Here is a 25,678-nt window from a genome sequence, read left to right on the forward strand (position 1 = left end):
AGCAGCCCACCTCAGTTTAAATAAACAGCAAATTGTAGCTAAGTACCCAGTCCTATTCCAAAAAACACAGTCAGTGCCTATCAGGTCGGCTCTTTAAACAATCTGTAAATATTTAAAATATTGTTTATGAAGTGTGCAGTGTGTAGAGGAATACTGTAGGGGGCACTGCATACTTCTCATGTTACTCAAGAAAGCTTAAAAACTGTTTTCATAACTGCACCCTAGATACTTGCACATCTTACAATATGTTCTTACTACTGTCATATATTAGTTATTTGCCTCTGTAAAACATACAGTATTAATTGATTATAAAACCAAATTCACCATCCTACTGTTCAACTTTATTGATTTGTAATTTGTTACTGTAACAGCATTACCCTCCATCTTGCTATTATATTTTATACAATTGATTACTTTTTGCCTTTTTTACCTCTGCCTTACTCTACTATCACTATAGTCCCCTGACTTTTCTTTCTCCTTCTTGCTTCTTCCCAGTCCATACTCCACACTTTACTCCTACTTTCTCTCTCCTGTAATTCTACTCCTCTCTCAACCCTCTACAATGTTGTTGTGTTGTGTCTTTCAGCTTTTCCCCGGTTAGGGGTCGCCACAGCGGAACTCTGGTCCGCTAATGATTGGCAGTAGATTTTTATGTGCTGGCTTGCCGGGCCTAACGCATAACCTTCAACGAAGGAACGCCCATTCATGCATGTCGCCACACAGAAGACACTCTGACTGAGAATCGAACGGGCAACGTCTAACTGTGAGGCGACAACACTACCGCAGCACACTCAACCCTCTACGATAAGATATGTAAACTAAGTACATTATAATAAACAAAAATAACTATCAAGCAGAATCCTACTGATCTGAATCATATAATTGTAAAGACCACTTGTCTCATGTATGTAGTCACCTTTGTAATATCTAATGTCTGTAATTAATGTGCAAGTATGTTTCATCTTATATATTCTTGTATGTGAAAATATTCATTGTTGCTCTGTAATAAGCTAATGTAATATGCTAATTGTCTCTGGAGCTTTTCTCCACGGGCATCTTCTGAAAATGGGTACCCATCCAGTCAGACTTTCCCAGTAAACAAATGTCAAATAAATAAATAAATAATAAAATAAATGAACTATTATTCATTATACCACAGTTAAACTTTTTAGCACTATGTATTGTCTTCTTCTTTCGGCTTTTATATGGTCTAATTATGCTGCAATGTAATTTGTAATCATTACGTTGTCTTTTTCTATGTTCTGTATTCCTGAACTATGGCTGAAATGACAGGGGGAGTCCACTGCTCTGGTAAACAAACTGAATAAATGTAAAAATAAATATAGAGCATGGGTTCCAAACTCCACAGACGAAACAGGTGTAAATATTGTACAAAGTAGTTTCTGTTGATGACCTTCTTAAATCATTTTTTCAATTGTATATTATTCCTTTGTTTTTAAGAGTACTCTTTTATTGTATAAATTATTTTTTTCCACTTGACGTGTGTTCACATTCTGGGCTGACACTGAAATTGGACCAATGGGATCAGTGCTGTACCCCATTTAAAACGTTGTATAAATGAATGAACGAATAAATAAATGTGTGCTCCAAGCTCTGTGCAAGGATCAGTAAATGACAGTTTTATTTATATGGCCAGGATCTATCTGATCTGACAAGAATCCTTAAAGAACTACATCACAACCAAGACAGGCACTCTGAAATACATACACTGTCTAGTAGCAGCACTCAATGCTGCTAGAAAAAATATACCATAGTATACATGTCCAAAACATAACAACTATAATTTTGCTTCAATTCATGCCTTTCTGTCTTTATCCTATGTATATCTTATTGTAATTCACAATCCAGCCATTCTAATCTGTATTTAGTATTAATGCTGATCTCATGGGTAGTTTGAATATGGCTATAATATTTTATTAGTTAATGTTGATTGGTTTAAACTTTACTGGTGAACCCTTGACTTTGATTGTATTTGGACATTTTGTCCCACCCCCATTAAGTGACCTCAGGGTAGTGTGGACCTGATCAATACCCCCTCAGCAACCTCTTTTTTTCAGTTTTTGCCGTAACACATAGCTTTATTTATTGTGTATTGTACTACTGTTCATCTCTTCCATTCTGGTCTTTATTTTGCAATACATTCCATCTCATCTCATCTGATGTGATCTCCATTTCATACTATTAATGTTGCTTGCTCTGGTCATATTTATAGTAATACTCACTTGTGCTGTTTTCCCATCACTTTGAAGCTTTTCTATGACTTCAGTGTTGCTTTTTAGGAATTCTTTTAAGATTACACTGTCATCTTGAACCATAAATTCTTTACGTGTCTGCTCCATTCCCCGATTCAGTTCCTTTACATCCTGAAGGACACTGTCAAGAGAAACTGGAAGACAAATTCACAATGTCAATGACTAGAATACAAAACTAAGCATCACTAGGCAGATTTGTTTTAGTTATCTTAAGCAAAGCATAATGGAAGAGTTCTACGTGTGTGCTGGCTCGTCCTTTGATCATACAAACACACACAGAGACAAATAAATCCAAGAAATCTATGAAATTAAAAAAAAAGAAGGGAGTTAAATGCCTAAATGAAAATTAAATTCAGGCAACTGGAATGTTACTGCTATTTCTTATGCCAATCAATAATTGATACTGGAATGTTCTTACTGCCTTACTGGGTACAATTGTTTTTTTTTCAGTGAACAAATGTAGTATGAACACTGCATTGGTGTGTATGTGTGCGGGGGTGGGGTGGCGGCTAAGTCCAGGTTACGCAGAATTCAGTTCCACAAAGGGAACTGGGTTGTGGACTTTTGCAGAACAGAGCAGTCTTTTCTCAATATGTAACATGTTGCTGCAGAGATAATTACAAGAATAATTCCATGTACCATTGCAAGATAGGAGTGTGCATTACTATGCATTCACCTCACTTCCTTTGGCAGTACAACGGATAGCAAAGCCACAGTGGTATGCCATGTATATGCACACCACTACCACCAAGTTGCTTTGGTGACTTTGACTATGTTAACATGTTGAGAACTGTCCTTGCACTGGTTACTGTGATGGCACCAGTGAAATATGGTGGGCATGATATGGGCTAAGGTATAGGAAAGATGAGGGATGGTACCCTACAGTAAAAGGACAGATTTCCAAAGACAGAATTCCAATAAAGCTGGTGAGAGCAAAATTAGTGGAGGGGTACAGAAACACATGGCACAATGACAGGTAAATCAGGAGAGAGATAAAGCACTGAAACTGCAGCATAATTTAAAACTGTAACAAAAAAAAAATTACAATTTGAGTAAAACATTCAGCAATTTATTCAAAATAGATTTTGCCCTCTACTTAGGGTTTCCTCAATTCCAAACACTCACTGCAAATAGAATTACTAAATGGTTACCTTCAACTAGCATCACATCTCAAGTTTCTAATTTTCACTGATGGGGGGGGCCTTGCCTCAGAATTTACTTCCGCCACTTACAAACATTACTGTTAATATGAAAACATATAATAAAATATTCATGGAAAACACTAACTGTTTAAATTATCACTTATAAAACAAACTAAACCAGAATGTGTATGACAATATAAATAATTTAATACAATATAAGATTTCACGTACAAATCATGCTTTATCCAGCGCACATTATTTAAATATAATAAATTAGTCACATGATCAATGATGTAAACTGCTTAACTTCAGAACAGGTTTTAGAGAACAAGACTAAATAACATCAGGTGAAAGATCACAACAGAGACATAGAAATGCAAGCTATAGCTTGGGATGGGAGGGTGGCCTAATGGTTAAGGTGTTTGCCTTACAAACACAAGGTGCAGGGTTTGAGTCTCACAAGGGATAATTGGCTAGGCTTAAAATGGCTCACAAGAGCAGTTAGCTTAGTACTAACCTATAACCTATAACCTACAGCTGTTGAATTGTCAGCAATATGGACATTTTAGGTACTACAAAGTTTATGCACCTCCCTGCACCTATACAACATCCTTTTCAGAAAGTGCAGCAGCACGCATACAAGAAAAAAAGGGGAGGAGCCAGAAGAAGATGTTAATGCGCAGCACTATATGAAGTATAAGCAACAGTTAGCGCTGGTTTACAATATTTCTAACTATGAGTTAAAACAGTATGAGCTTGATATTTTAGAGAAAACTTAATCTTTTATAACTTCACAAAAGGCTGATATTGTTGAAACATTAACTGGGCTACATTTATTTGCTTGGAATTTATGTTCAAAGTTAGTTTCTCTTCATGTGCTCATGATTTAAGTAATGGGACCAGTTTTAAGAAGCCGAGTATGTTTATGCCTATTCACACTCCACTCTTATATACCTTTTTGAATAAATGAGAATTAGATTTTAATTTTTTTTTTCAATGTAAGAATAATGCTAAATTTTATAATTTGAATATAAATGAATGTTTAGCTTTGAATTCACTAAAGTCAAATAGAAACATTGCAAAATGCCCATCACATAAAGGTGGGGCAGTTGCAATTATGGACAGTAGTAAATAGAATGCCAGTATGAGTGAGATGTTAAATGATCTCTTGGCTTATGTTGTTCTGTTGAAAAATTATGTTTGTTTTATTATTTGTAAATTTAAATTAATTATTTATGATTTATGTTTGAATTCTTGCATTATCCCAAATCTATGTGAATATTTTTCAGTTGTAGAATGACATTACCAGCAATATATGGTCTGTCTAAAATACATAAAGATTTGTTAACTCCACCTATGTGCCCTATTTTATCAAGCTATGGATGGCTGACTGAAATAATTTCTATTTATTTGGAGAAAGTATTATGACCATATTTGGATGTTATTGAACATGCAGTAGTTGATACAGGTGACTTAGTGAGAAAACTTAATAGATGCTACAAATCTAGCCTTTGCTCTCCCTTTATTTTGTTACACTTATTTACTTCTATTCTTAATGATGAAGGTGGTTCTTCTGTTAGAAATATAGGTGCCAATTTGAATAATAGAAATAGATTCATAAATGCCACCTGTACACTACTTGAATTGGTATTGCAGAATAATATATTTTGTTATAATGGTGAAGTTTTTCTACAAAGAAAGGGAGTAGCTTTGGGGTCCCCTGTGGTCAGTACTTACACCAATTTAGTTACGTTTGATTGGGAGCAGAATTTTACATTTGTAGACAATGAACAAATAAGCTTTTCTAAGGCTTTACACTTTACCTTAACTCAAGTACCATTTTCTTAACATTTGAGTCTAATTTCTCATATGAGAGTATCAGCTTTTTAGTTATATTGGTTTATGTCAGTAAATAAGGGCAGTTAACCACTAAAACTTATTACATGGATATAAAAACGAATAGTTATTTACAATGAAAGAGTATGCATCCAGGGTTTTTCTGTTTATCTAGATTAACATCTGATGATAACATTTTTGATACAGAAGCAGTGGTGATGGCTAATGATTTTATAAAATGTGATTATAATTTGCAAGAAGTGAATAAGCCACTCAATGAGGTTAAATAATTTTGCAGTGGCAGTACGTGCCCATATTTTAATTCTGATGAAATAGTACAGAACAATAGTAATGTTTTATGTGATACATATCTCTTCCTTATGTTACGGCTTTTACTAGTAATAGTAGATCTGTTATTAATATTGTAAGAGATAATTGGTCAATTTTAACAACCTCACAAGATATTCTAAAAATTGTTGGACCATCCCCTAGGATAGTGTTTAAGAATAAGCTTAACTTAAAAAGAAAGTTATGTTACAGATAGTCAAATCCAGTTACCAATGCTGTGAAATATTTAAATTGGATCATAAATAAGGGCACATTTCCCTGTATGAAGTGTAATTATTGTCAATATATTGATACTACTGTTTCTTTTATATATCCTATAACTAAGCATAAGTATGAATTTTTCTCATAATGCTGACTATGATACTAAGAATTTAGTTTATATTGCTAAATGCACTATTTGTATATTGTTTTATGTAGGGAAAACTAACAGAAGATTACATGATAGGATAACCCAACGCACACACACACACACACACACACACACACACACACACACACACATGATATTGAAAAATTTAATTTCACTAATGCTTTAGCTAAGCATGTTTCCTTTATGATACAATCTTTTAAATTTTCTGTTTTACAACTGATTATGTGTGGAGTTAGGCAGGGTAATATTATAAATAAGACTGAGGTTTGTAATATGAATGGATTAGTAGGTTAAATGCATTAATTTTGCCTGGCACAAATGAATCTTGTTCTTTAAACCCTGTTCTGAAATAAGGGGTTTAAATTGATCATGTCACTAATTTATTCTATTTAAACAATGTGTGCTGGAGCCTTTTCAATACTGGATAAAGCATGATTTGTCAGTGAAAGCTTGTATTGTATTAAATTATTTATATTGTTGTGAACTATCTGGTTTTATTTTGTTTTATATGAAAATATAGTAGGGGTTTCATGCCGAGAATCTCGAATCCCTCACATCTGTTTAACCCTTCCCCAGTTTAGTGGCCCTCAACACACCTGTGCCATTGGTACGTTAAGTTTAGGCAGAGCATTCATTCTTGTTTATGATAGGTGTAGCTTTTGAGTCTTAGACACCACTACATTTTCTGAATTTCTGATAGATTTTGCAAAAAAAGTCAAAGTACTGACCTTCTACCAAAGGAGGTCACCTCTGTTTCCATGGCTTATGTTTTTCGGATCTTCTTTCCCCAAATTCCATACTATCATGAAGTAGTAGCTGTCTTAGAAGCATCTGCCTACCCTGGATTTAATTAGTGTTTTGGGGTTCCAAGACCATAATATGGAGTGATGCCCCAGGCACCCATCTCAGTGTTGATGGCTACAACTTTCTCATTTTGTTAAGCAATGAAAAGCCTGATTCGCGTACATCCGCTAGAAATAAGTTATATAAAGAAAGTGGGTGGTGAAGTGCAGAAGTCTAGGAAGTCATCAAAAGAAAGGAGTGCAGGAAAAAGTGGAAGATAGAAAAGGCCAACCAGGCTAGGATGGAATACTGGTTGGCCTACAAAGAAGCTAAGAAAGCAGTTGCAATAGCAAAGAACAGGACATCAGAGGCACTCTAACAGCTTCTGGAAAGCGACTCAGTAGGTGGCGCAAATAAACTATATCAGGTTGCAAGGCAAAGACCGAAAGATAAAAAGATAGTCAGACATCCTTCATAAGGGATGCCAGCAACAACCTGCTCACCAGTCCACAGGACATCAAAGGCACATGGAAGGAGTATTTCTAGCATCTTCTGAATGAAAAAAAACCCACAGAAGCTGTACTGCCCCAGACACAGTCTACAATGACAGAAGAAGAGGAGCCCACCCTAGAAGAAGTAAAAACAGGACTAAGGAAAATGAAGTCAGCGAAAGCAGCAGGCTCATCTGAGGTCACAACAGATATGATAAAGATGTTGGATGAGATAGGGGAGAAATGGGTCCTGAGGATACTCATAGCAGTATGGAGAGAAAGGGGTATCCCATATGACTACAGAATAAGCATACTAGTGACAGTGTTCAAAAACAAAGGGAATATTTACAGCTGTGGGCAGTACAGAGACATCAAACTCCTATCACATTGCATGAAAGTTCTGAGGAGGGTGATTGATAAACGGATATGCAAAGTAGTAGAATGTAAGATGGGAGATGAGCAGTTCAGATCAGGATGCAGCACAACTGACTCAATGTTTGCAGTGCGACAGATAGTAGAGAAGAAGCTAGAGATGAGGAGAGAGTCCAACTGGGCCTTCCTAGACTTAGAGAAAGGATATGATAAGGTCACAACAAAACTGATTTGGGCAGTATTGTGATTTGAAGTCCCAAAAACATTGGTAGAATGAGTGCAGGCTGTGTTAAAGGACCCATTGACCCAAGTACAAACAGTCTTCGGTCCTCACAGAAGGGTTGCCAGTGGTAGTAGGTGTGCACCTCGGTTCAGCTCTGAGCCCATTGTTGTTCATACTGGTGATGGACTACATTAGCAAACAGATAGGAGTGGAGAGATCAACAAAGTTGCTGTATGCAGATGATGTGGCATTACAGGCAGACTCTAAGCATCAACTTCAGCAAAGGACAGGGGAATGGAATGCAAAACTGAAGGCACATGGGATAAAACTAAGCACAGATAAGACAGTGGTAATGGCAGCAAATTGGGGAAATCAGAACTGAGATAGAAGGGAAGATAGTGGAACAGGTTTATAGCTTAAAGTATCTGGGAGGGGTGGTTGAGGAGAAGGAAAATCAGAAGGGAAGTCGGAATGAAGATGTCAAGGCTGTAATCACAGGGGCTGTAGTCAACTAGCACAGAGTCACAGGTATAGTCTATGACAGAAAAATGCCAAAGAAGCTGAAAAGTAAGGTGTACAAGACAGTGGTGTGACCAGTACTACTCTAAAGTACAGAAACATGTACAGTAAAGGCAGAGCAGATGGGGAAGCTAGAGGTGATGGAAATGAAGTGCCTGAGAAGGGTGGTAGGATGCACACTGTAGGACAGATGAAGAAAGGAGGATATAACAGCAGAAGCCAACAGTAGCTCCAATTGCAGAAAAGATCAATGAGAACAGATTATGGTGGTTCAGACACATGGAGGAAAGCAGAAGACAATGTGATGAAGAAGATTTGGGGCAGACAGGAAGAAGGTAAGAGGAAACAAAGACGTCCAGCAAACAGGTGAATGGACTGCATGAGATATTTGCGATAGTCAGAAATGAGTATCAGAGAAGGCAGGAATGTGGCATTAAATCAAGAGAGATGGTGACAGTTAACACAGTACCCTCACCCCATGTTGAAAATGGGAAAAAGGGAGCCGATGACGATGATGGTGATCATTGGTAAATGGAGCCTTTCTCCTCTTCTGTCAGTGAACAGAGACAATCTGCATTTTCTGTCTACTTCTGTCAGCAGTCATTGTCCTTTGTCTGCACCCCTCCCCCACACATGTTCACAGATTCAAGCCCCCTGCTCCCTCAGTCGCATTGTTTGACATTGGAGCAACACCGTTACTCGTCTTGACACCGTTCAGAACTCCCCGCCAACCTTCATGCCTGCCATAAAGTTGATTCTAGCAGCGCTGTGCTTCAAAGACATTACTGTTAAGTTGCAAAGAAGTTGCAGTGAATCCATTTGTACTCCCTGCCTTGCTGCACTCCAATAAATAAATAAATAATGGATTCAACTGCAAAACTGCCTTGCTGTGCACAAAAAAGTATCAAACTCGACTGCAGTTCCTGCCTTTTAGTGAAAGTCACTGGATTTATATGCAGTTCCTTCATTATTGTGCTCACACAAAAAATAATTATTGCCAAATTTGCAAAGAAATTATTGTGAATTAAACTGCAGTCCCTGACAACTTCTAAATAAAGATCCTGTCAGGTACCTAGAACAGCATGTAGGTGTAAGCCCCAGCAGAGTGTACTTCTAATTATACAATGGCAGGAAGGAGTGCTGGGAGATCACTCTTCAACATGTATTTTTATGGATTTTATAAACACAGTGCTACACTCTTTGTGCAATCTAGAGAGTCAAACTGTATGCCAAAATCCATAGAAACAGCTCTGTAGAACATCAATTGATGTGGGCAGAAGTCTATACCATCCCCATAAGAATGTTTCTTAGATGAACAAATTACTAGAGAAGACCCTTTTGGGGACCATCTTTAAGCACATCACGCAGGCACTAAATCACTGAAGGGCATGGCAGTCTAGTTTCTTGAACAAATTTATACAGTAGTATGAAGGCCTACACACAGCAGCATGAAGCCCTACACACAGTAGTATGAAGGCCTGCACACAGCAGCATGAAGCCCTACACACAGTAGTATGAAGGCCTGCACACAGCAGCATGAAGCCCTACACACAGTAGTATGAAGGCCTGCACACAGGTTTAGGAACACCCAAGTATGTTGTTCAATGTGATACAGTTGCTGTAGAAAATGCTTCAAAAGAACAAATGTTGCACTTTTCTACAGCTGTATAAAAACTATTTGTATGACGTTATAAATTCTGAAGGCCAAAAAAAGAAGTGTTTTGAAAACTGAGTGCCTAGAACACATTACAATACAACAGAAAATTACTTTGCTGAGTTATTTATATAGGCACTCATTTTAAATGAAATTTATCGGAAGTCCTGTAGTCGCACAGGTCCCCTCATAGCAGATTTTCTGACCTCGTCATTATACCTTAACAGTGCATACTGAGATCCTTCCTCTCAAACCCCTGACTGTGCAGGACAGACTCACCATGTTCCATGGAACTTCACAACACCTGTTCTCTCCTCCGATGGGCATGCTCTTCAGCAAGCAAGAAGCTGAGGATGCAGGAGCGATTTTCCTGTAGAATTACCTCATAGATAATATATCAGTGGTTGCCATCTTATAGATGCAGAGAACTTTTTTTCTTCTTAAACACTTCCTGGTCATATGTACCATGATGCAACAATGGGGGATCATGCCTCCATGCAAGCCTCTACCTAATGCATCTACATGTATGCATGTGTACCATGATGCAGCAATTGGGGATCATACTTCTATACATGCCTCCACCTGATGCATCTACATATATGCATGTGTACCATGATGCAACGGTGGGGGATCATGCTTCCATGCAAGCCTCCACCTGATGCATCTACATATGCTTGTGTACCATGATGCAACAATGGGAAATCATGCTTCCATGCATGCCTCCACCTGATGCATCTACGTATGCATGTGTACCGTAGTGCAATGGTGGGTGATTATGCTTCCATACATGCCTCCACCTGATGCATCTACATATATGCATGTGTACCATGTTGCAATGGAGGGGGATCATGCTTCCATGCATGCCTCCACATGATGCATCTACATATATGCATGTGTACCATGATGCAGCAATGGGGGATCATGCTTCCATGCATGCCTCCACCTGATGCATCTACATATATGCATTTGTACCATGATGCAGCAATGGGTGATCATGCTTCCATGCTTGCCTCCCCCTAATGCATCTACATATATGCATGTGCACCATGATGCAACAATGGGGGATCATGCTTCCATGCATGCCTACACCTGATGCATCTACATATGCATGTGCACCACTATGCAATGGTGGAGGGGGTTCATGCTTCCATCCACACCTCCACCTGATGCAGCTACATATGCATGTGTACCATGATGCAACAGCGGGGGATCATGTTTCAATGAATGCCTCCACCTGATACATCTACATATACATGTGTACTATGAAGCAACTGTGGGGGATCTTGCTACCATGCACAACTCCACCTGATGCATGTACATATGCATGTGTGCCATGGTGCAGTGGTGGGTGATCATGTTTCCATGCATGCCTCCACCTGATGTATGCCCATATGCAGGTGTACCATGGTGCAATTGTGGGTGATCATGCTTCCATGCTTGCTTCCACCTAATGCATGTACATATGCATGTGTACCATGGTGCAACAATGGGGGATCATGCTTCCATGCATGCCTACACCTGATGCATCTACATATGCATGTGTACCACTATGCAATGGTGGAGGGGGTTCATGCTTCCATCCACACCTTCACCTGATGCATCTACATATGCATGTGTACCAAGATGCAACAGCAGGGGATCATGTTTCAATGAATGCCTCCACCTGATACATCTACATATACATGTGCACTATGAAGCAACTGTGGGGGATCTTGCTTCCATGCACAACTCCACCTGATGCATGTACATATGCATGTGTGCCATGGTGCAGTGGTGGGTGATCATGTTTCCATGCATGCCTCCACCTGATGTATGCACATATGCAGGTGTACCATGGTGCAATTGTGGGTGATCATGCTTCCATGCTTGCCTCCACCTAATGCATCTACATATATGCATGTGCACCATGATGCAACAATGGGGGATCATGCTTCCATGCATGCCTCCACCTGATGCATCGACATATCCATGTGTACCATGGTGCAATGGTGGGTGATCAGGCTTCCATGCATGCCTCCACCTGATGCATCTACATATGCATGTGTACCATGATGCAATGGCAGGTGATCATGCTTCCATGCATGCCTCCATCTGATACATCTACATATGCACAATTTTATATGGGGCCCTGCTATGCTGAAAAGTTAGCCTTTACATTGTAGTAATCCTTTCTCTTACCTCTCTCACAGAAGACAGGCCTTCTGCCAGTTAGCTCGCCATCCCAGCTGACTTTACCTGCTTCTTTATATTATAATGACCCCTGGGGTAATAGTGGTACTGCTTGAATGCCCTGCTTCTTCACCATAAGTGAACTATTATTTTTTTCTACGTATCTGCAATTTCTTTTTTTTATACTAATGGTGTTTTATTTTGTTAATTTCTGAACCATTAATGGAAAAAACAGCAATAGAAGATCATACAATTGCACTTTAACAAAAACAAATGAGTCAGACCATAATTAACCACAACAACAATATTAACTGGTATACCTATGGCATCTATTCATACTGATAACTAAACCAGAGAAATATTCACTTCAAGTAAATTATAGTGCAGTGCATACAGGTCACATTTCCGTTCCATGTTTATTAAACAAGTTATTCAAGTGGATTTTAATTACTGAAACAAACATGTGTCTACAGAATCCCACCCAAGACAAAAAAAGAGCATAAACAGCCTTCTTCTTCTTTCGGCTGCTCCCATTAGGGGTCGCCACAGCGGATCATCTGTTTCCATTTCTTCCTGTCCTCTGCATCTTGCTCTGTCACACCAACCACCTCCATGTCCTCTCTCACCACATCCATAAACCTTATCTTAGGCCTTCCTCTTTTCCTGTTACCTGGCAGCCTCATCATTAGCATCTTTTTCCCAATATACTCTGCATCCCTCCTCAGCACATGTCCAAACCAACATAATCTTGCCTCTCTGGCTTTGTCTAAAAACCTTCCACCCTGGGCTGACCCTCTAATATACTTACTCCTAATCCTGTCCACCCTCGTCACACCCAATGCAAATCTTAACATCTTTAACTCTGCCACGTCCAGCTCTGACTCCTGCCTTTTTGTCAATGCCACCATCTCCAACTCATATAACATAGCTGGTCTCATTACCCTCTTGTAGAACTTCCCTTTCACTCTTACTGGTACTCTTCTGTCACAAATCACTCCTGACACTCTTTTCCACCCACTCCATCCTGCCTGTACTCTCTTCTTCACCTCTCTTCCACACTCACCATTACTCTGAACCGTTGATCCCAAATATTTAAACTCATCCACCTTTGCCACCTCTACTCCCTGCATCATCACCATTCCTCTATCCTCCCTCTCATTCACACTTATATATTCTGTCTTAGTCCTGCTGACCTTCATTCCTCTTCTCTCTAGACCATATCTCCACCTCTCCAGGGTCTCCTCCACCTGTTCCCTACTCTCACTACAGATCACAATGTCATCTGCAAACATCATAGTCCACGGGGACTCCTGTCTGATCTCGTCTGTCAACCTGTCCATCACCATTGCAAATAAGAAAGGGCTTAGAGCTGATACTTGATGTAATCCCACCTCCACCTTAAATGCATCCATCACTCCCACTGCAGACCTCACCGCTGTTACACTACCTTCGTACATATCCTGTACCACTCTTACATACTTCTCTGACACTCCCGACTTCCTCATACAATACCACAACTCCTCTCTAGGCACCCTGTCATATGCTTTCTCTAAGTCCACAAAGACACAATGCAAATCCTTCTGACCTTCTCTGTACTCCTCCATCAACACTCTCAGAGCAAACATTGCATCTGTAGTGCTCTTTCCTGGCATGAAACCATACTGCTGATCACTAATCATCACCTCCCTTCTTAACCTAGCTTCCACTGCTCTTTCCCGTAACTTCATGCTGTGACTGATCAATTTAATCCCTCTGTAGTTACTACAGCTCTGCACATCACCCTTATACTTAAAACATTGGTACCAAAATACTTTTTCTCCATTCCTCAGGCATCCTCTCACTTTCCAAGATTTCATTAAACAATCTAGTTAAAAACTCCACTGCCATTTCACCTAAACACCTCCATGCTTCCACAGGTATGTCATCTGGATCAACAGCCTTTCCAAATTGCCGATTAAGAGTACAAAATCAAAGATGGATCTTATTCATTAACTAGTTTGATCTGTACCAAGAAACATACCCTTGCACAGTCACTCAGATATCCTGTGTGTGTGTGTGTGTGTGTGTGTGTGTGTGTGTGTGTGTGTGTGTGTGTGTGTGTAAAATTTGTTAATATTTTGAAAGTGACAAGCATACTCTGTAACAGCCAGATTAACCATTTGAAGTGAATATTGACAGATCCGTGTAATACCGCTACAATACCATTTGTATGGCTCTGTTCCCCATACCTGCAGCAGCTTTTTCTAGGAAATGCAGCTCTGTATGGAAGGTGGTTAGCTCTGGATATTTTTCCTGGATAATTTTCACAATGTAGTGCAATAATGTCTGCTTCCGATCTGTGGACTTTGTATCAAGAAGCTGTAAAACACAACCCAGAAGTTTAGTACATAACAATCACTTTTCTGATTTTCAGTTTTCACCACAAATACACCCCTGGATGATTAACCTGCTGCTACCTGAAAAAGGAGGTAATGTCTACAGGTGGGTGGTGGCAAGGTGTACATGGCCACTACCTCAACTGGTTTGTATTTTCTATACAAAGTATATATTTTATATTGTTTTAGAAAATTTACCCCAGGACTGCCCCCTGTACTACTAATGGACAGAGGTCACTCCTAAATGCTTTATCCATTGCATGTCCCCTGAAATTATCTCTGACCTATGGTATGATCACAGTTATTCTCATTAGGGGTAATATATAATTATCAACCATGGGATGGGTAAAGCCAATTCATAACAAAATGGGATAGGTTATTTTGAGCAGAAAAAGGGAAACTGGCTAGGCTTATAATGGATGCAAAGACAGCTAGCCTAGTACTTACTTATGAACGTGTAAACCTATGATCTATGATTCAATGATTCTGCATACTAAGCCTCTCACAGATGGTGCCAGACAAGGATATTTGTTAAGGGTGAAGGAGTTAAATTGAACTATTAAACTACGTGATTCATTGACTTACACCCCCCAGCCCATTCTAAATTGTGGAAATTGTTTCATAATACAGGCCGTGCTAACATTTTGCTATATTTTTCTCCTGTTTTGAATAAAATCTTGCAGGCAGATGTTCATTGCACTGTTGACTTAAAAACATCATCCACATTCAGCCATCACAATTGGGAAGTATTTATGTAATCAGAGTAAGTCTTTGCTTTTATGCACATACAGAATTAACAGCTTCATTAAAATGCAAATGTGGCATCTATTAATCCACAGCTTCCATACAGTAATCAATAAAATCTGAATAAATTCAAATGGTGCATTCATTAATGGATGTTTCATTCCGAAGCTTTTAAAATGTTTTTCTGCTCATTTTTTATTACCAAATGAATTGCTGACGAACTAAAAGGTTTATTATAAGATGCAGTCAAAGCTACAAGCTGACAGAAGAAAACCTATGTTTTGTCGAGTTGCTCTCTCACTGTATTCATACTGCTGATAACACAAGAATTCTGCACAAAGCCAAAAATAATGGGGGATAAAGCACCCAAAACCAGGGACAAATTTTAAATATTACTCATAAACTTAGAAAGTTGCAAAAATTACAGGTTTTACATTAGCATGCATTTTATGAAGGATATGAAATCTAAAACTCAAATACCTGTCATTATTTAGTGACTTTAATCCTCTGTTATTTGCCAGAAAACCAGAAGTTTTATATGGAGCAAACCAAAAATATGAGACAACAATCTGCGCATTCTGTGAAATTCTGGAACATTGAGAGATATGGCCCCAATTATTTGCTTGACCCTCTAAGGCACTCTTGAAGTATCTGTTGCCACTTCCTCTAGCAGTGTGTTTCTGTTTATACCATCTTCTTTGCCACTCAAGCTCCTTTCAGCTATCACTTATGCCATTGCATTCTTTATCTGCCCTTCCTTTTCAATACCATCCCCTCCCTCTTGGCCCTTGATATCTTTTGTGCCCCAACCATATTCCCCCTTTTTCTTCATTTCAAGGAAATAATTCTTAGGCTGTTTGTGTTTTCTCATATGCCAACCAGACTGTTTTTTTCTCTCCATTTTGGTAACATTCTTTTGTGCACACCTTCTGCCAGACTAGTCAGGCTTTCACAGCATAGCTAACAGAAATGGACATGGTGTTCCCATTTTAGCTTTGACAGTGTCCTGTACAATGGCAGTATGACCTCAGCATTTAGCTGTGCACCTCAGCATTCTGTTGGTTTCTCCTGAGGTTCTTAGTGAACTACACCTTAAGGGTAGATATTACCTCTAAATCCTTTTCCTTCTCTGTCCTTCCTAGGCTATGTGTGTTTTCCATGGATTCTCTCTACCAAACTATGTAACCTTGTACATTTGTGCATTAACTCCTAGGTGTGCCACAGTCTGGCACATCCATCTGTGAGCACAGCACTAGTGTTAGCATTGCCCATGGTTACAGTGGTCTCCAGCCCTGTGTCTTGTTTGACCATACGTATACTAAGTGATACTGGTCCTAGCATTGTAACTATCATACTTTGTCTCTAGTCTTTCAGCCAACTTCCTGTCCAGAGCCCTACCATATTAATTATATTCACCAAATTCACTGTTCACTTTCATAATGACTCAGTCAGAGATCTGTATCAGGTGAAGGTGGTATGATTTTCCTGAATGAATATATGTTGGTGTTTGTTTGCAGAAGTATTAACATTTAAGAACTCCACTAACCTGTCATGAAAAATCTATTTCAAAACCTTCCCTGGAATGAAAGTAAGACAGAGAGACATTTTTAAATATAGGATTTGTAAACAAATAAATATCCTGTATGCTTTTAGTGTAAAAGAAGCAACAGTAACAGAAGGATGCATTATAAAATTAGGTGGCAGCTTGAAACACATCAGGATGTCTGTGATCCACTTTCTGGTGTTTGCATGAATACTCTAGTTTTCTTGTGTGATTTTATGCAGTTTTGGGACTGAATGGTGTCTGTTCCATCTATCTTCTTAGACTTACAGTGCCCTTCTAGGTTCAGTATTTAAGGTATCTGTGTCACAGCTCCAGAGGACGTTTTAGTTCTTTCCTCTAGTTATTGTGTTTTTAGAGACTGCAAGTTTTTGCAGTGTTTATGTAGATTTTCTGTTGGTACTGTGGTTTCTTCATAGTTCCTAGGAACATGATGGTTAATGGGATACTCTCACTCGTGCATATGCATTTTCCTTTGAAGCCTTAGTCATGGCTGAACTCTCTGTGCATTTGACCATTCACTTACCAGCTAAAATGAAATATACTACACTACAGCACAATTAAAATGCATACTCCTCTGCAATGTGTTATGATGAAGGGCTTAGAGATGAGAACCTGTAATAATTACCCTTGCAGCCCTATCTATGACAGCAGATCCCTTGATGTCCACAGTTGCTGCATGTTCTGGAAGATGTGTCCACCCACTCATGATTCCCCTGGGCTTTATGTGATACACTATTGGCAGTGTATGCTGGGGCAGTCTCATAACTCATGAGTGTAACACCCAGTACTCCCTCTAGGTGTCACCCAAAAAGCAAGCTTGAGCCACCTACCTCCCCACAGAATAGGCAAGATGGTGTAGACCTCTTATTGCCATCTTTCCAGTGTCCATACCACGACTTTAATGCAAGTCATTCATGTCACAGTCAAGGTGTCATTCCTCTGCACCACGTGCGATACTTTTTAAAGAAATTACAGAGAAAGAGGTTTTTGACTTGGGTTCACAGCATAGCACAGTTGACTTATGTTTTCTTTTCTTATAATTATTTTCGGTTCAAGGCTTCCAAACATAAATGTCCTGGTTCTAGAAAAAGAAGTTCTGCAAGTACCCACTGTATAACAAAGTGAATCAGATTATGCATTTAGTTAATGACTACGTAATAGTTTGTAACTGTTGACATAGCTATAGTGTTTGTATGTATAATCAGACACTCAGCATGTACAAATGACTGAGTCATTTAATCTTACCAGGTCTAGACTTTGCAATCGGAAACCATATGCTGCTCCTCTTTTCCCACTGTTCATGTAGTTCCCAAATGCCAAGACAATCTAAAAGGAAGAAAGAGAAAACATCAGTTAGAAAAGTGAAAGACTTTATTCTATTCTTTCTAAATACAGTATATTTTCATTAACATCCTTTCCACCGTCTTTTACTGTTGTCATTTTTTTGGCTAATCCCATGTATTATTTGAGCCATAGAATCTTCTGTTAATCTACAACATTCATTTTTGACATGATTTTGTTTCATTTGATAACTAATTAGTTAATGGAACATTAATTATTTGACAAGATTTCATTTCATTTGATAACTAATTCTTTCATGGAGCGATCTAGACATACATATATGGTATATATGTTCATATAGCATTTGATACCTAATGCAATAATAACCAGCTCGTAACCTACAGTCACAAATGTACAGCAGGAAAGAGAGAGAGAGAGAGAGAGAGAGAGAGAGAGAGAGAGAGACAGCGAGAGAGAGAGAGAGAGAGAGAGAGAGAGAGAGAGAGAGAGAGAGAGAGAGAGAGAGAGAGAGAGAGAGAGAGAGAGAGAGAGAGAGAGAGAGAGAGAGAGAGAGAGAGAGAGAGAGAGAGAGAGAGAGAGAGAGAGAGAGAGAGAGAGAGAGAGAGAGAGAGAGAGAGAGAGAGAGAGAGAGAGTGAGAGAGAGAGAGCGAGAGAGAGAGAGAGCGAGAGAGAGAGAGAGCGAGAGAGAGAGAGAGAGAGAGACAGAGAGAGAGAGAGAGAGAGAGAGAGAGAGAGACAGAGAGAGAGAGAGAGAGAGAGAGAGAGAGAGAGAGAGAGAGAGAGAGAGAGAGAGAGAGAGAGAGAGAGAGAGAGAGAGAGAGAGAGAGAGAGAGAGAGAGAGAGAGAGAGAGAGAGAGAGAGAGAGAGAGAGAGAGAGAGAGAGAGAGAGAGAGAGAGAGAGAGAGAGAGAGAGAGAGAGAGAGAGAGAGAGAGAGAGAGAGAGAGAGAGAGAGAGAGAGAGAGAGACAGCCAGAGAGAGAGAGAGAGAGAGAGAGAGAGAGAGAGAGAGAGAGAGAGAGAGAGAGAGAGAGAGAGAGAGAGAGAGAGAGAGAGAGAGAGAGAGAGAGAGAGAGAGAGAGAGAGAGAGAGAGAGAGAGAGAGAGAGAGAGAGAGAGAGAGAGAGAGAGAGAGAGAGAGAGAGAGAGAGAGAGAGAGAGAGAGAGAGAGAGAGAGAGAGAGAGAGAGAGAGAGAGAGAGAGAGAGAGAGAGAGAGAGAGAGAGAGAGAGAGAGAGAGAGAGAGAGAGAGAGAGAGAGAGAGAGAGAGAGAGAGAGAGAGAGAGAGAGAGAGAGAGAGAGAGAGAGAGAGAGAGAGAGAGAGAGAGAGAGAGAGAGAGAGAGAGAGAGAGAGAGAGAGAGAGAGAGAGAGAGAGAGAGAGAGAGAGAGAGAGAGAGAGAGAGAGAGAGAGAGAGAGAGAGAGAGAGAGAGAGAGAGAGAGAGAGAGAGAGAGAGAGAGAGAGAGAGAGAGAGAGAGAGAGAGAGAGAGAGAGAGAGAGAGAGAGAGAGAGAGAGAGAGAGAGAGAGAGAGACAGCCAGAGAGAGAGAGAGAGAGAGAGAGAGAGAGAGAGAGAGACAGCGAGAGAGAGAGAGAGAGAGAGAGAGAGAGAGAGAGATATCTCAGAGCACTGAACTACAGCAAGGTGTGACTCCTGCTCATTTACCTGTGAGATGGTGTGCAGCTCCTATCCTTAGGTAAATACTATTACAGCCTGCGCCATAAATGTGAATCATTCAGGTTAAATGTCAGGGAAATAGAAGTGACATAACTCTTGTATGAAAGCTTTCCTTCATCTTCAAACTTTTACAGTTAAATATGTCAGCAGAGAGGTTTTGGGAGATGCACTGCACAGGTTACCATTTGTGCTGACCCTTAAACAGTAATTTAATGGTCTGCAATTCACACTGCTGTTGTGTCTGTGGCTAATAAAACACTTGATTAGTGTGAACATTTTATGATGATTTTTATTTTTGTTTTTTTTTGAGTATAGCCGCGGTGGTACAGCAGTTGCATTGTTGCCTCACAGCAAGAGGTTCTCCTGTTCGATTCTCAGCTAAGGTGCGGGGAGTGCCTTTTGTGTGGAGTCTGCATGTCCTCCCCGTGGTCAAGTAGCCTCCGAAAGACATGCGTAATTGGACGTGCCTTTGCTGAAGGCTGGGCGTTGGGCTGGCATCTCGGCACCATAAAAATCTACTGCCAATCATTAGCGGACCGGAGTTCTGCTGTGGCGACCCCTTACTGAGAAAAGCCGAAAAGACAAACAACAAACAGACCAAGGGAGAACATTTTAGTGCTCAGGTAACCAGAAATGATATTGAATGCCCCATAATTTGGTTGCCCAAGGAACATGATGGCAACCTTACAGAATCTGATAAACTAGTAATCAAACCTAATATGTTAATTAGGGAGAACTTCAGTTACCCCACAACTGACTGGAGTAATTACATCACCAACAACAGATATGTGTATTGCTTTCTTGACTTTGATAACATAAATTGCAAAGATCATTTAGTAAAAGTTTCTACTACTGAAGATAATTTACATAGTATTGTGTTAACTGTTAACTATCATGGCATAGGCTCTGTCCTGTTTTTTCTCCTTAGTCAAATGGACCAGGAGACAGTCATGCTAACCACAGGAACTAGTGCCAGCATTGTACACAAGACATGTATTTTTAGACATTGTACAAGACATTAAACATTCTACAAGTAACAAGTGCTCAAAAATAGATGAGGTCTTTATCAGCAGAAACAGGAAATGAACTTTCAGCATGCCGTATATGACAACAGGTGACAGATCTATTTACAGCACCACCCATGACATTCGCACTACTAAATATACCACATTTTATAGAATTAAGATGATGGGGAGATTCAGTAATAAAACACAGAGGTGGAACTATAGAATTAAAAAAAATATACAACTAAAACAAATCACTGTGCTTCTGCTATGAAACATGGCTTTCGGCCACTAACAAACCAGTCAGGCCACAAAAAAGCTTCCAGAAACAGTCTGCAGAACTAAGTACTCATGTGAATGCCAATTTGCTGATAAGGCTGACTATAACTGTAAAAGCTTTTACAGTTATTTAAGCAAAATAAATGGTTGTTCCCAGAACTTTATTTAAGCAAAATAAAAGGTTATTCCCAGAACTTTAGTATCCTCATGTTCAATAAGACAGTAACTTCTGAACCCCAAGATTTTGCCAATGTTTATAGCTCAAATTTTAGTGAATAGTACACATGGTATTAGTACTACATCCCCCAAATTATGAACCTCCATAAATCATCCAAGACCAAATTGGAGCAGCCCTGTCTAGTGATAAAACACCAGTGCAGTGGGTCCAGACAAATTCCCTGGCTGTTTGTTCACTGGTACTAAAAGAATTTCAGAGACACTCCTGTACTTCTTACTGAGAAACGTCTCACAACTGGATTCGTCTACAAAGGAGCCACAGCTGATCCAGAAAACTACCTGCACCACTATCATCTGCTAAGCTATGAATAGGAAACTCAAAACTAATCCAGAAGTATATTGATAATTTACTAGTCACCACCATATACAGGATTATTAAGAGTAGATCAAGCCTACTAGACCTGCTTACCTTCTTCGAGGTGATTACGACCACCCTAAATGAGGAGTTTGTCAGTGCGTACATCCTTTCTGGATGATGCTGAAGCAGCCATCCCACAAACAGGGATCATAAATCAACTTAAAGTGCTCAGAATTAATCCTCATGTGATCTACTGAATACACATCCAATATAATAAAGGTAGACATCAAGTGTCCAGAATGGCAGACATCAACAACAAAGTGCCACAGAAGTTGGTACTTGGTTGAACATGTGATAAATTCACTCAGGGATTTTAAGAGCCACTAGGTCATAAGCTTGTATGAACCTATTAATATTTCAGAACCTCATGTAGTGCATTCACAGAGTACAGGAACATTACTTAAAAATAATACGTAGTGTACAGGATTTGCTGCCAATCTCCTTATGAGGGCAGGTTCATTTTTTAAGGTTTGTTAATGTACCTTTGTCTGTGATAATTGAGTTTCACCATAACTAGAGAGACTCTTTAGACAATTAGACTGTTGAACTACACTGGCTGTTGTATAATTATTAAAGTTTTCTCTTCATCAGAAAGTAGTTCCTCCTTTTCTGTAGCTGTCCACTTCTCAGCAGAAATAGGCAGTAGCACAAATGCCAGTGATAAATGTTAATGTTAAAATAAAAGTGCTAGTCATCTGTGAATCATGAATTCCATTATCATTGACTCACCTTGTTGCACATTCATCTTTGAGTCTGGAAAGATTCTAAGGCTGTGGGTTCTTTCCCTACACAAAGCATATGGATTTGTACTCCAGTAATGACAGAAATGCCACACTCCTGACATCCTTGCATAACTTAAGCAGATTTCTGTATTATACTATGCAGAGGAAAAACATTGTAAAACCAAACTAAGAACATAATAACTCATTATTAAGTCCAGCAAAAAACATTGCTTGTATACACCTTCCCAAATATTGCACCATTTTGTCACTTTCACAGCATGTCATTTTTCCGCAGTATCACCCTTAGTCAGAATTCCTTTCTACTTTTTTGTTTTGGCCATCAGACTCCCAAGCCATCCTGTCTGAAATAAGACATACGTCAGTGTCATCAGTCAGTATGTGACATTTTTTTGTTGTTATGCCCTAACTTCACATCCCTTTGAATGAGATGCATGGCATGTAATGCATGCAGTATGGGCAGTTATGCTTATACTGCATTTCCAAATGCCGCCAAGTCACCTATGAACAGATTGTGCTCTGTTTGACAATACCTGGCTATCCCCTCCATGCTGAGGGTGAACTCCTGGCTTCAGCTATACAAGTCTTCTAAAGCAAAGTCTCGAGTACATCGTTAATTTAATGTGGCATACTTAAAATTAAACTAATCCAAACACACACATGCAAGCTTAAACACACACACGGTAGGTGTATGGATGACCATCACCGCATAAAGCTTTATTAATGATAAATTCATGACAGTGTCATGCATTTTGTCTCTTGATGGCAACAGAGTTTGCGTTATCCTTATAGCAGTTGTGTTGGCATGTGTCATTAGGTTTAAATAATCCAAAACACAGCACTTTTTGTAGTTTAGTGAACGGCCTTGCTGCTTTGTTATGGATAACCTTTATTTAGGGAGAAGTGTACTAATAGGTAACCTTGCAATCATCTTTCCTGGTAAGTAAATGTGACTAATTTTAAAACAAAGACTAACTGGATGGGATGGCCAAGAGATGCAGTGGTTAGCATTTCTGCCTCACAGGACATCATTTTTCAAGATTTTTCATTGGTGTGTCTATTGCAAAGAGTTCTGACCTTAACCATTTGCCTCACAAATGTTTCGGTTTAGATGAACTCAGCAAATTAAGTACCTAATTGATATACTTAACTTCAGACTAAAATATAACAGAGCAGAACTGAATCCATTGTTTCCCCTGTAGCTTTGCTAGAAATATGTAAAGCTTGCGGAAACTCAGATTCCTAAATTAACTCAATGGGAACCGTGTGTATATTTGTGAGATGCAATGCTAATAAAAACTTGATTTACAAAAAATGAAACAAGTATAATGCTTACCCAAATGTGAATTACTTAATGCAGAAAAACATTTTTAAGAAAAGGGATGAAGATAAAAGCAGGAGTCTCTGTAAACAGTTTATTAATAGTCATATCTTGAATTCAAAGAGCAGCTTTGTGGCCATGTAAATACAGTCCATGAAAAATGCAATATAGAGACAACCTTTGCTGCAATGATGGTTTCATTATTAGCTAATCTGCATGTCGCTGAGTCACATTTTTCCATTGTTTGTACTGAAAGCCCTATATGTGGTACTGTGCCCTAATGGCCCATACATCGCCTTGGCACATACACCCACATACCCACACCCACATCCACAGACAGACATCCTCTCAACATCACACAGCCCCCATCATATCCTGGATTCAAAGAGCAGGTTTGTAGCCATGTAAATACAGAACATGAAAAATGCAATATAGAGACAACCTTTACTGCAATGAGGGCTTCATTATTAGCTAATCTGCATGTCGCTGAGTCACATTTTTCCATTGTTTGTACTGAAAGCCCTTTACATGGTACTGTGCCCTAATGGCCCATCCATCGCCTTGGCACTTACACCCACATACCCACACCAACATCCACAAACAGACATCCCCTCAACATCACACAGCCCCTGCAAACACTTGATTGGACTCACAGACACACCCACCCTTGCTGTTATTCCTGTGATTGAACTTACAGATACATCCACCCTTGTTGTTATTCCTGTGATTGGGCTCACAGACACACCCACCCTTGCTGTTATTCCTGATACAGTTTTACTGCAGCCTGATATAATCTAAACAATAATAACACGGTAAATTGTTAATACCTTACAGGTTCAAAGTTATTATCTTACAACTGCAAAACAAACCTGGGACTACCACAGAATGTGCCATAGCATTCTACTGGATAAAAAACAAATAAGAAACTAAAGGAGGAAATATATTTGAAAGGTTATTCTTACTTCCAGAATTTTCTTCAGCTTTTCAGAAGATTTGATGGACACTGAAGCTGCTATGATGGCATTCAGTTGCTGCAAGAAAACAGACATTAACAGGTAGTTAAAAACAAATTAATTGATTGTTTTCTTACTATGAATTAATGTTCCAGTTTCCCAGTTTTTATTCCACAGGCTACCACCCCCCTCACACACTTTCTTGTTTTCATATTACATCATGCTATCTGAAACCTCCACTTTAACCAAAAAAAATATACTGTAGAAGTTGTCACTCGGGATGTTATTTCACTGGGTTTTATCCAAGAAGATGAAATTCCACTTTCCATTTCCAAATAAAATGACTATATCATTAAATAATGTGCAGTATAATGTCTTTAAATGAACAGAGTATTATAATCAACATAAATACATTTTAAAACAACCACAGTGACATGTAAATATGTGCTGTCTCTCCCCTAGTTTCTAGTACTTGTTCCTGGTAACTGTCCTTTACACAGCAGTCATTCCTTGATACTTACTTAGGTACATCTGTCCAGAAAAAGTTTCATTTCTTTTATTCAGTCTCGAGTCTGCTTCACATTTTGTGTAGTCCATAGCTCCGTCCCACCAGAGTCAGCATTCCTTGGTTTTACTTCTAAGTGAAATTTACTGAACAGCAAAGCTATCAATAGTGGGAAAAGACAGAAGCTTTGCTGCTTCCTAATTTGCAGCTGTGATAAAGCTGACAATTGTGAATGTCCTAATGTGCAGCAGTGTAAAACACAAAGTTTACTCCTGACCATGCATTATGTTTTAGATCCCATGAGGTGATGTCTTTTTGTGAAGTCCCTTGGCCTCAGAGTCATATTCGTTTCTCTGAGAAGCCTGCAAAATACATGAACCATGGCACTGTTCATTTAGGCACTTCACATTCTTTATGGTTTATTAACCATTGCCTTTTTCACCC

The 25,678-nt window shown here is 39.2% G+C and overlaps 1 protein-coding gene across 6 annotated transcripts in view; it reads right to left on the minus strand.

Annotated features, from left to right (window-relative positions):
• FMNL1 (formin like 1) overlaps positions 1–25,678 on the minus strand; it is a 1,099,995-nt gene that overhangs the window by 81,535 nt on the left and 992,782 nt on the right. For all 6 annotated transcript variants that reach the window (XM_044055136.1, XM_044055138.1, XM_044055134.1 and 3 more), the window contains 4 exons: positions 24,739–24,807; positions 18,109–18,189; positions 14,409–14,538; positions 2,244–2,407 (listed from right to left, as the gene is read on the minus strand). In XM_044055136.1, the coding sequence (XP_043911071.1) occupies positions 2,244–2,407; positions 14,409–14,538; positions 18,109–18,189; positions 24,739–24,807 (444 nt within the window). The remainder of the gene's footprint in view (positions 1–2,243; positions 2,408–14,408; positions 14,539–18,108; positions 18,190–24,738; positions 24,808–25,678) is intronic.

The sequence above is a fragment of the Protopterus annectens genome, chromosome 13.part0 (genome assembly GCF_019279795.1).
Source record: "Protopterus annectens isolate FY-2018-M chromosome 13.part0, PAN1.0, whole genome shotgun sequence".
Classification (NCBI taxonomy): domain Eukaryota; kingdom Metazoa; phylum Chordata; order Ceratodontiformes; family Protopteridae; genus Protopterus; species Protopterus annectens.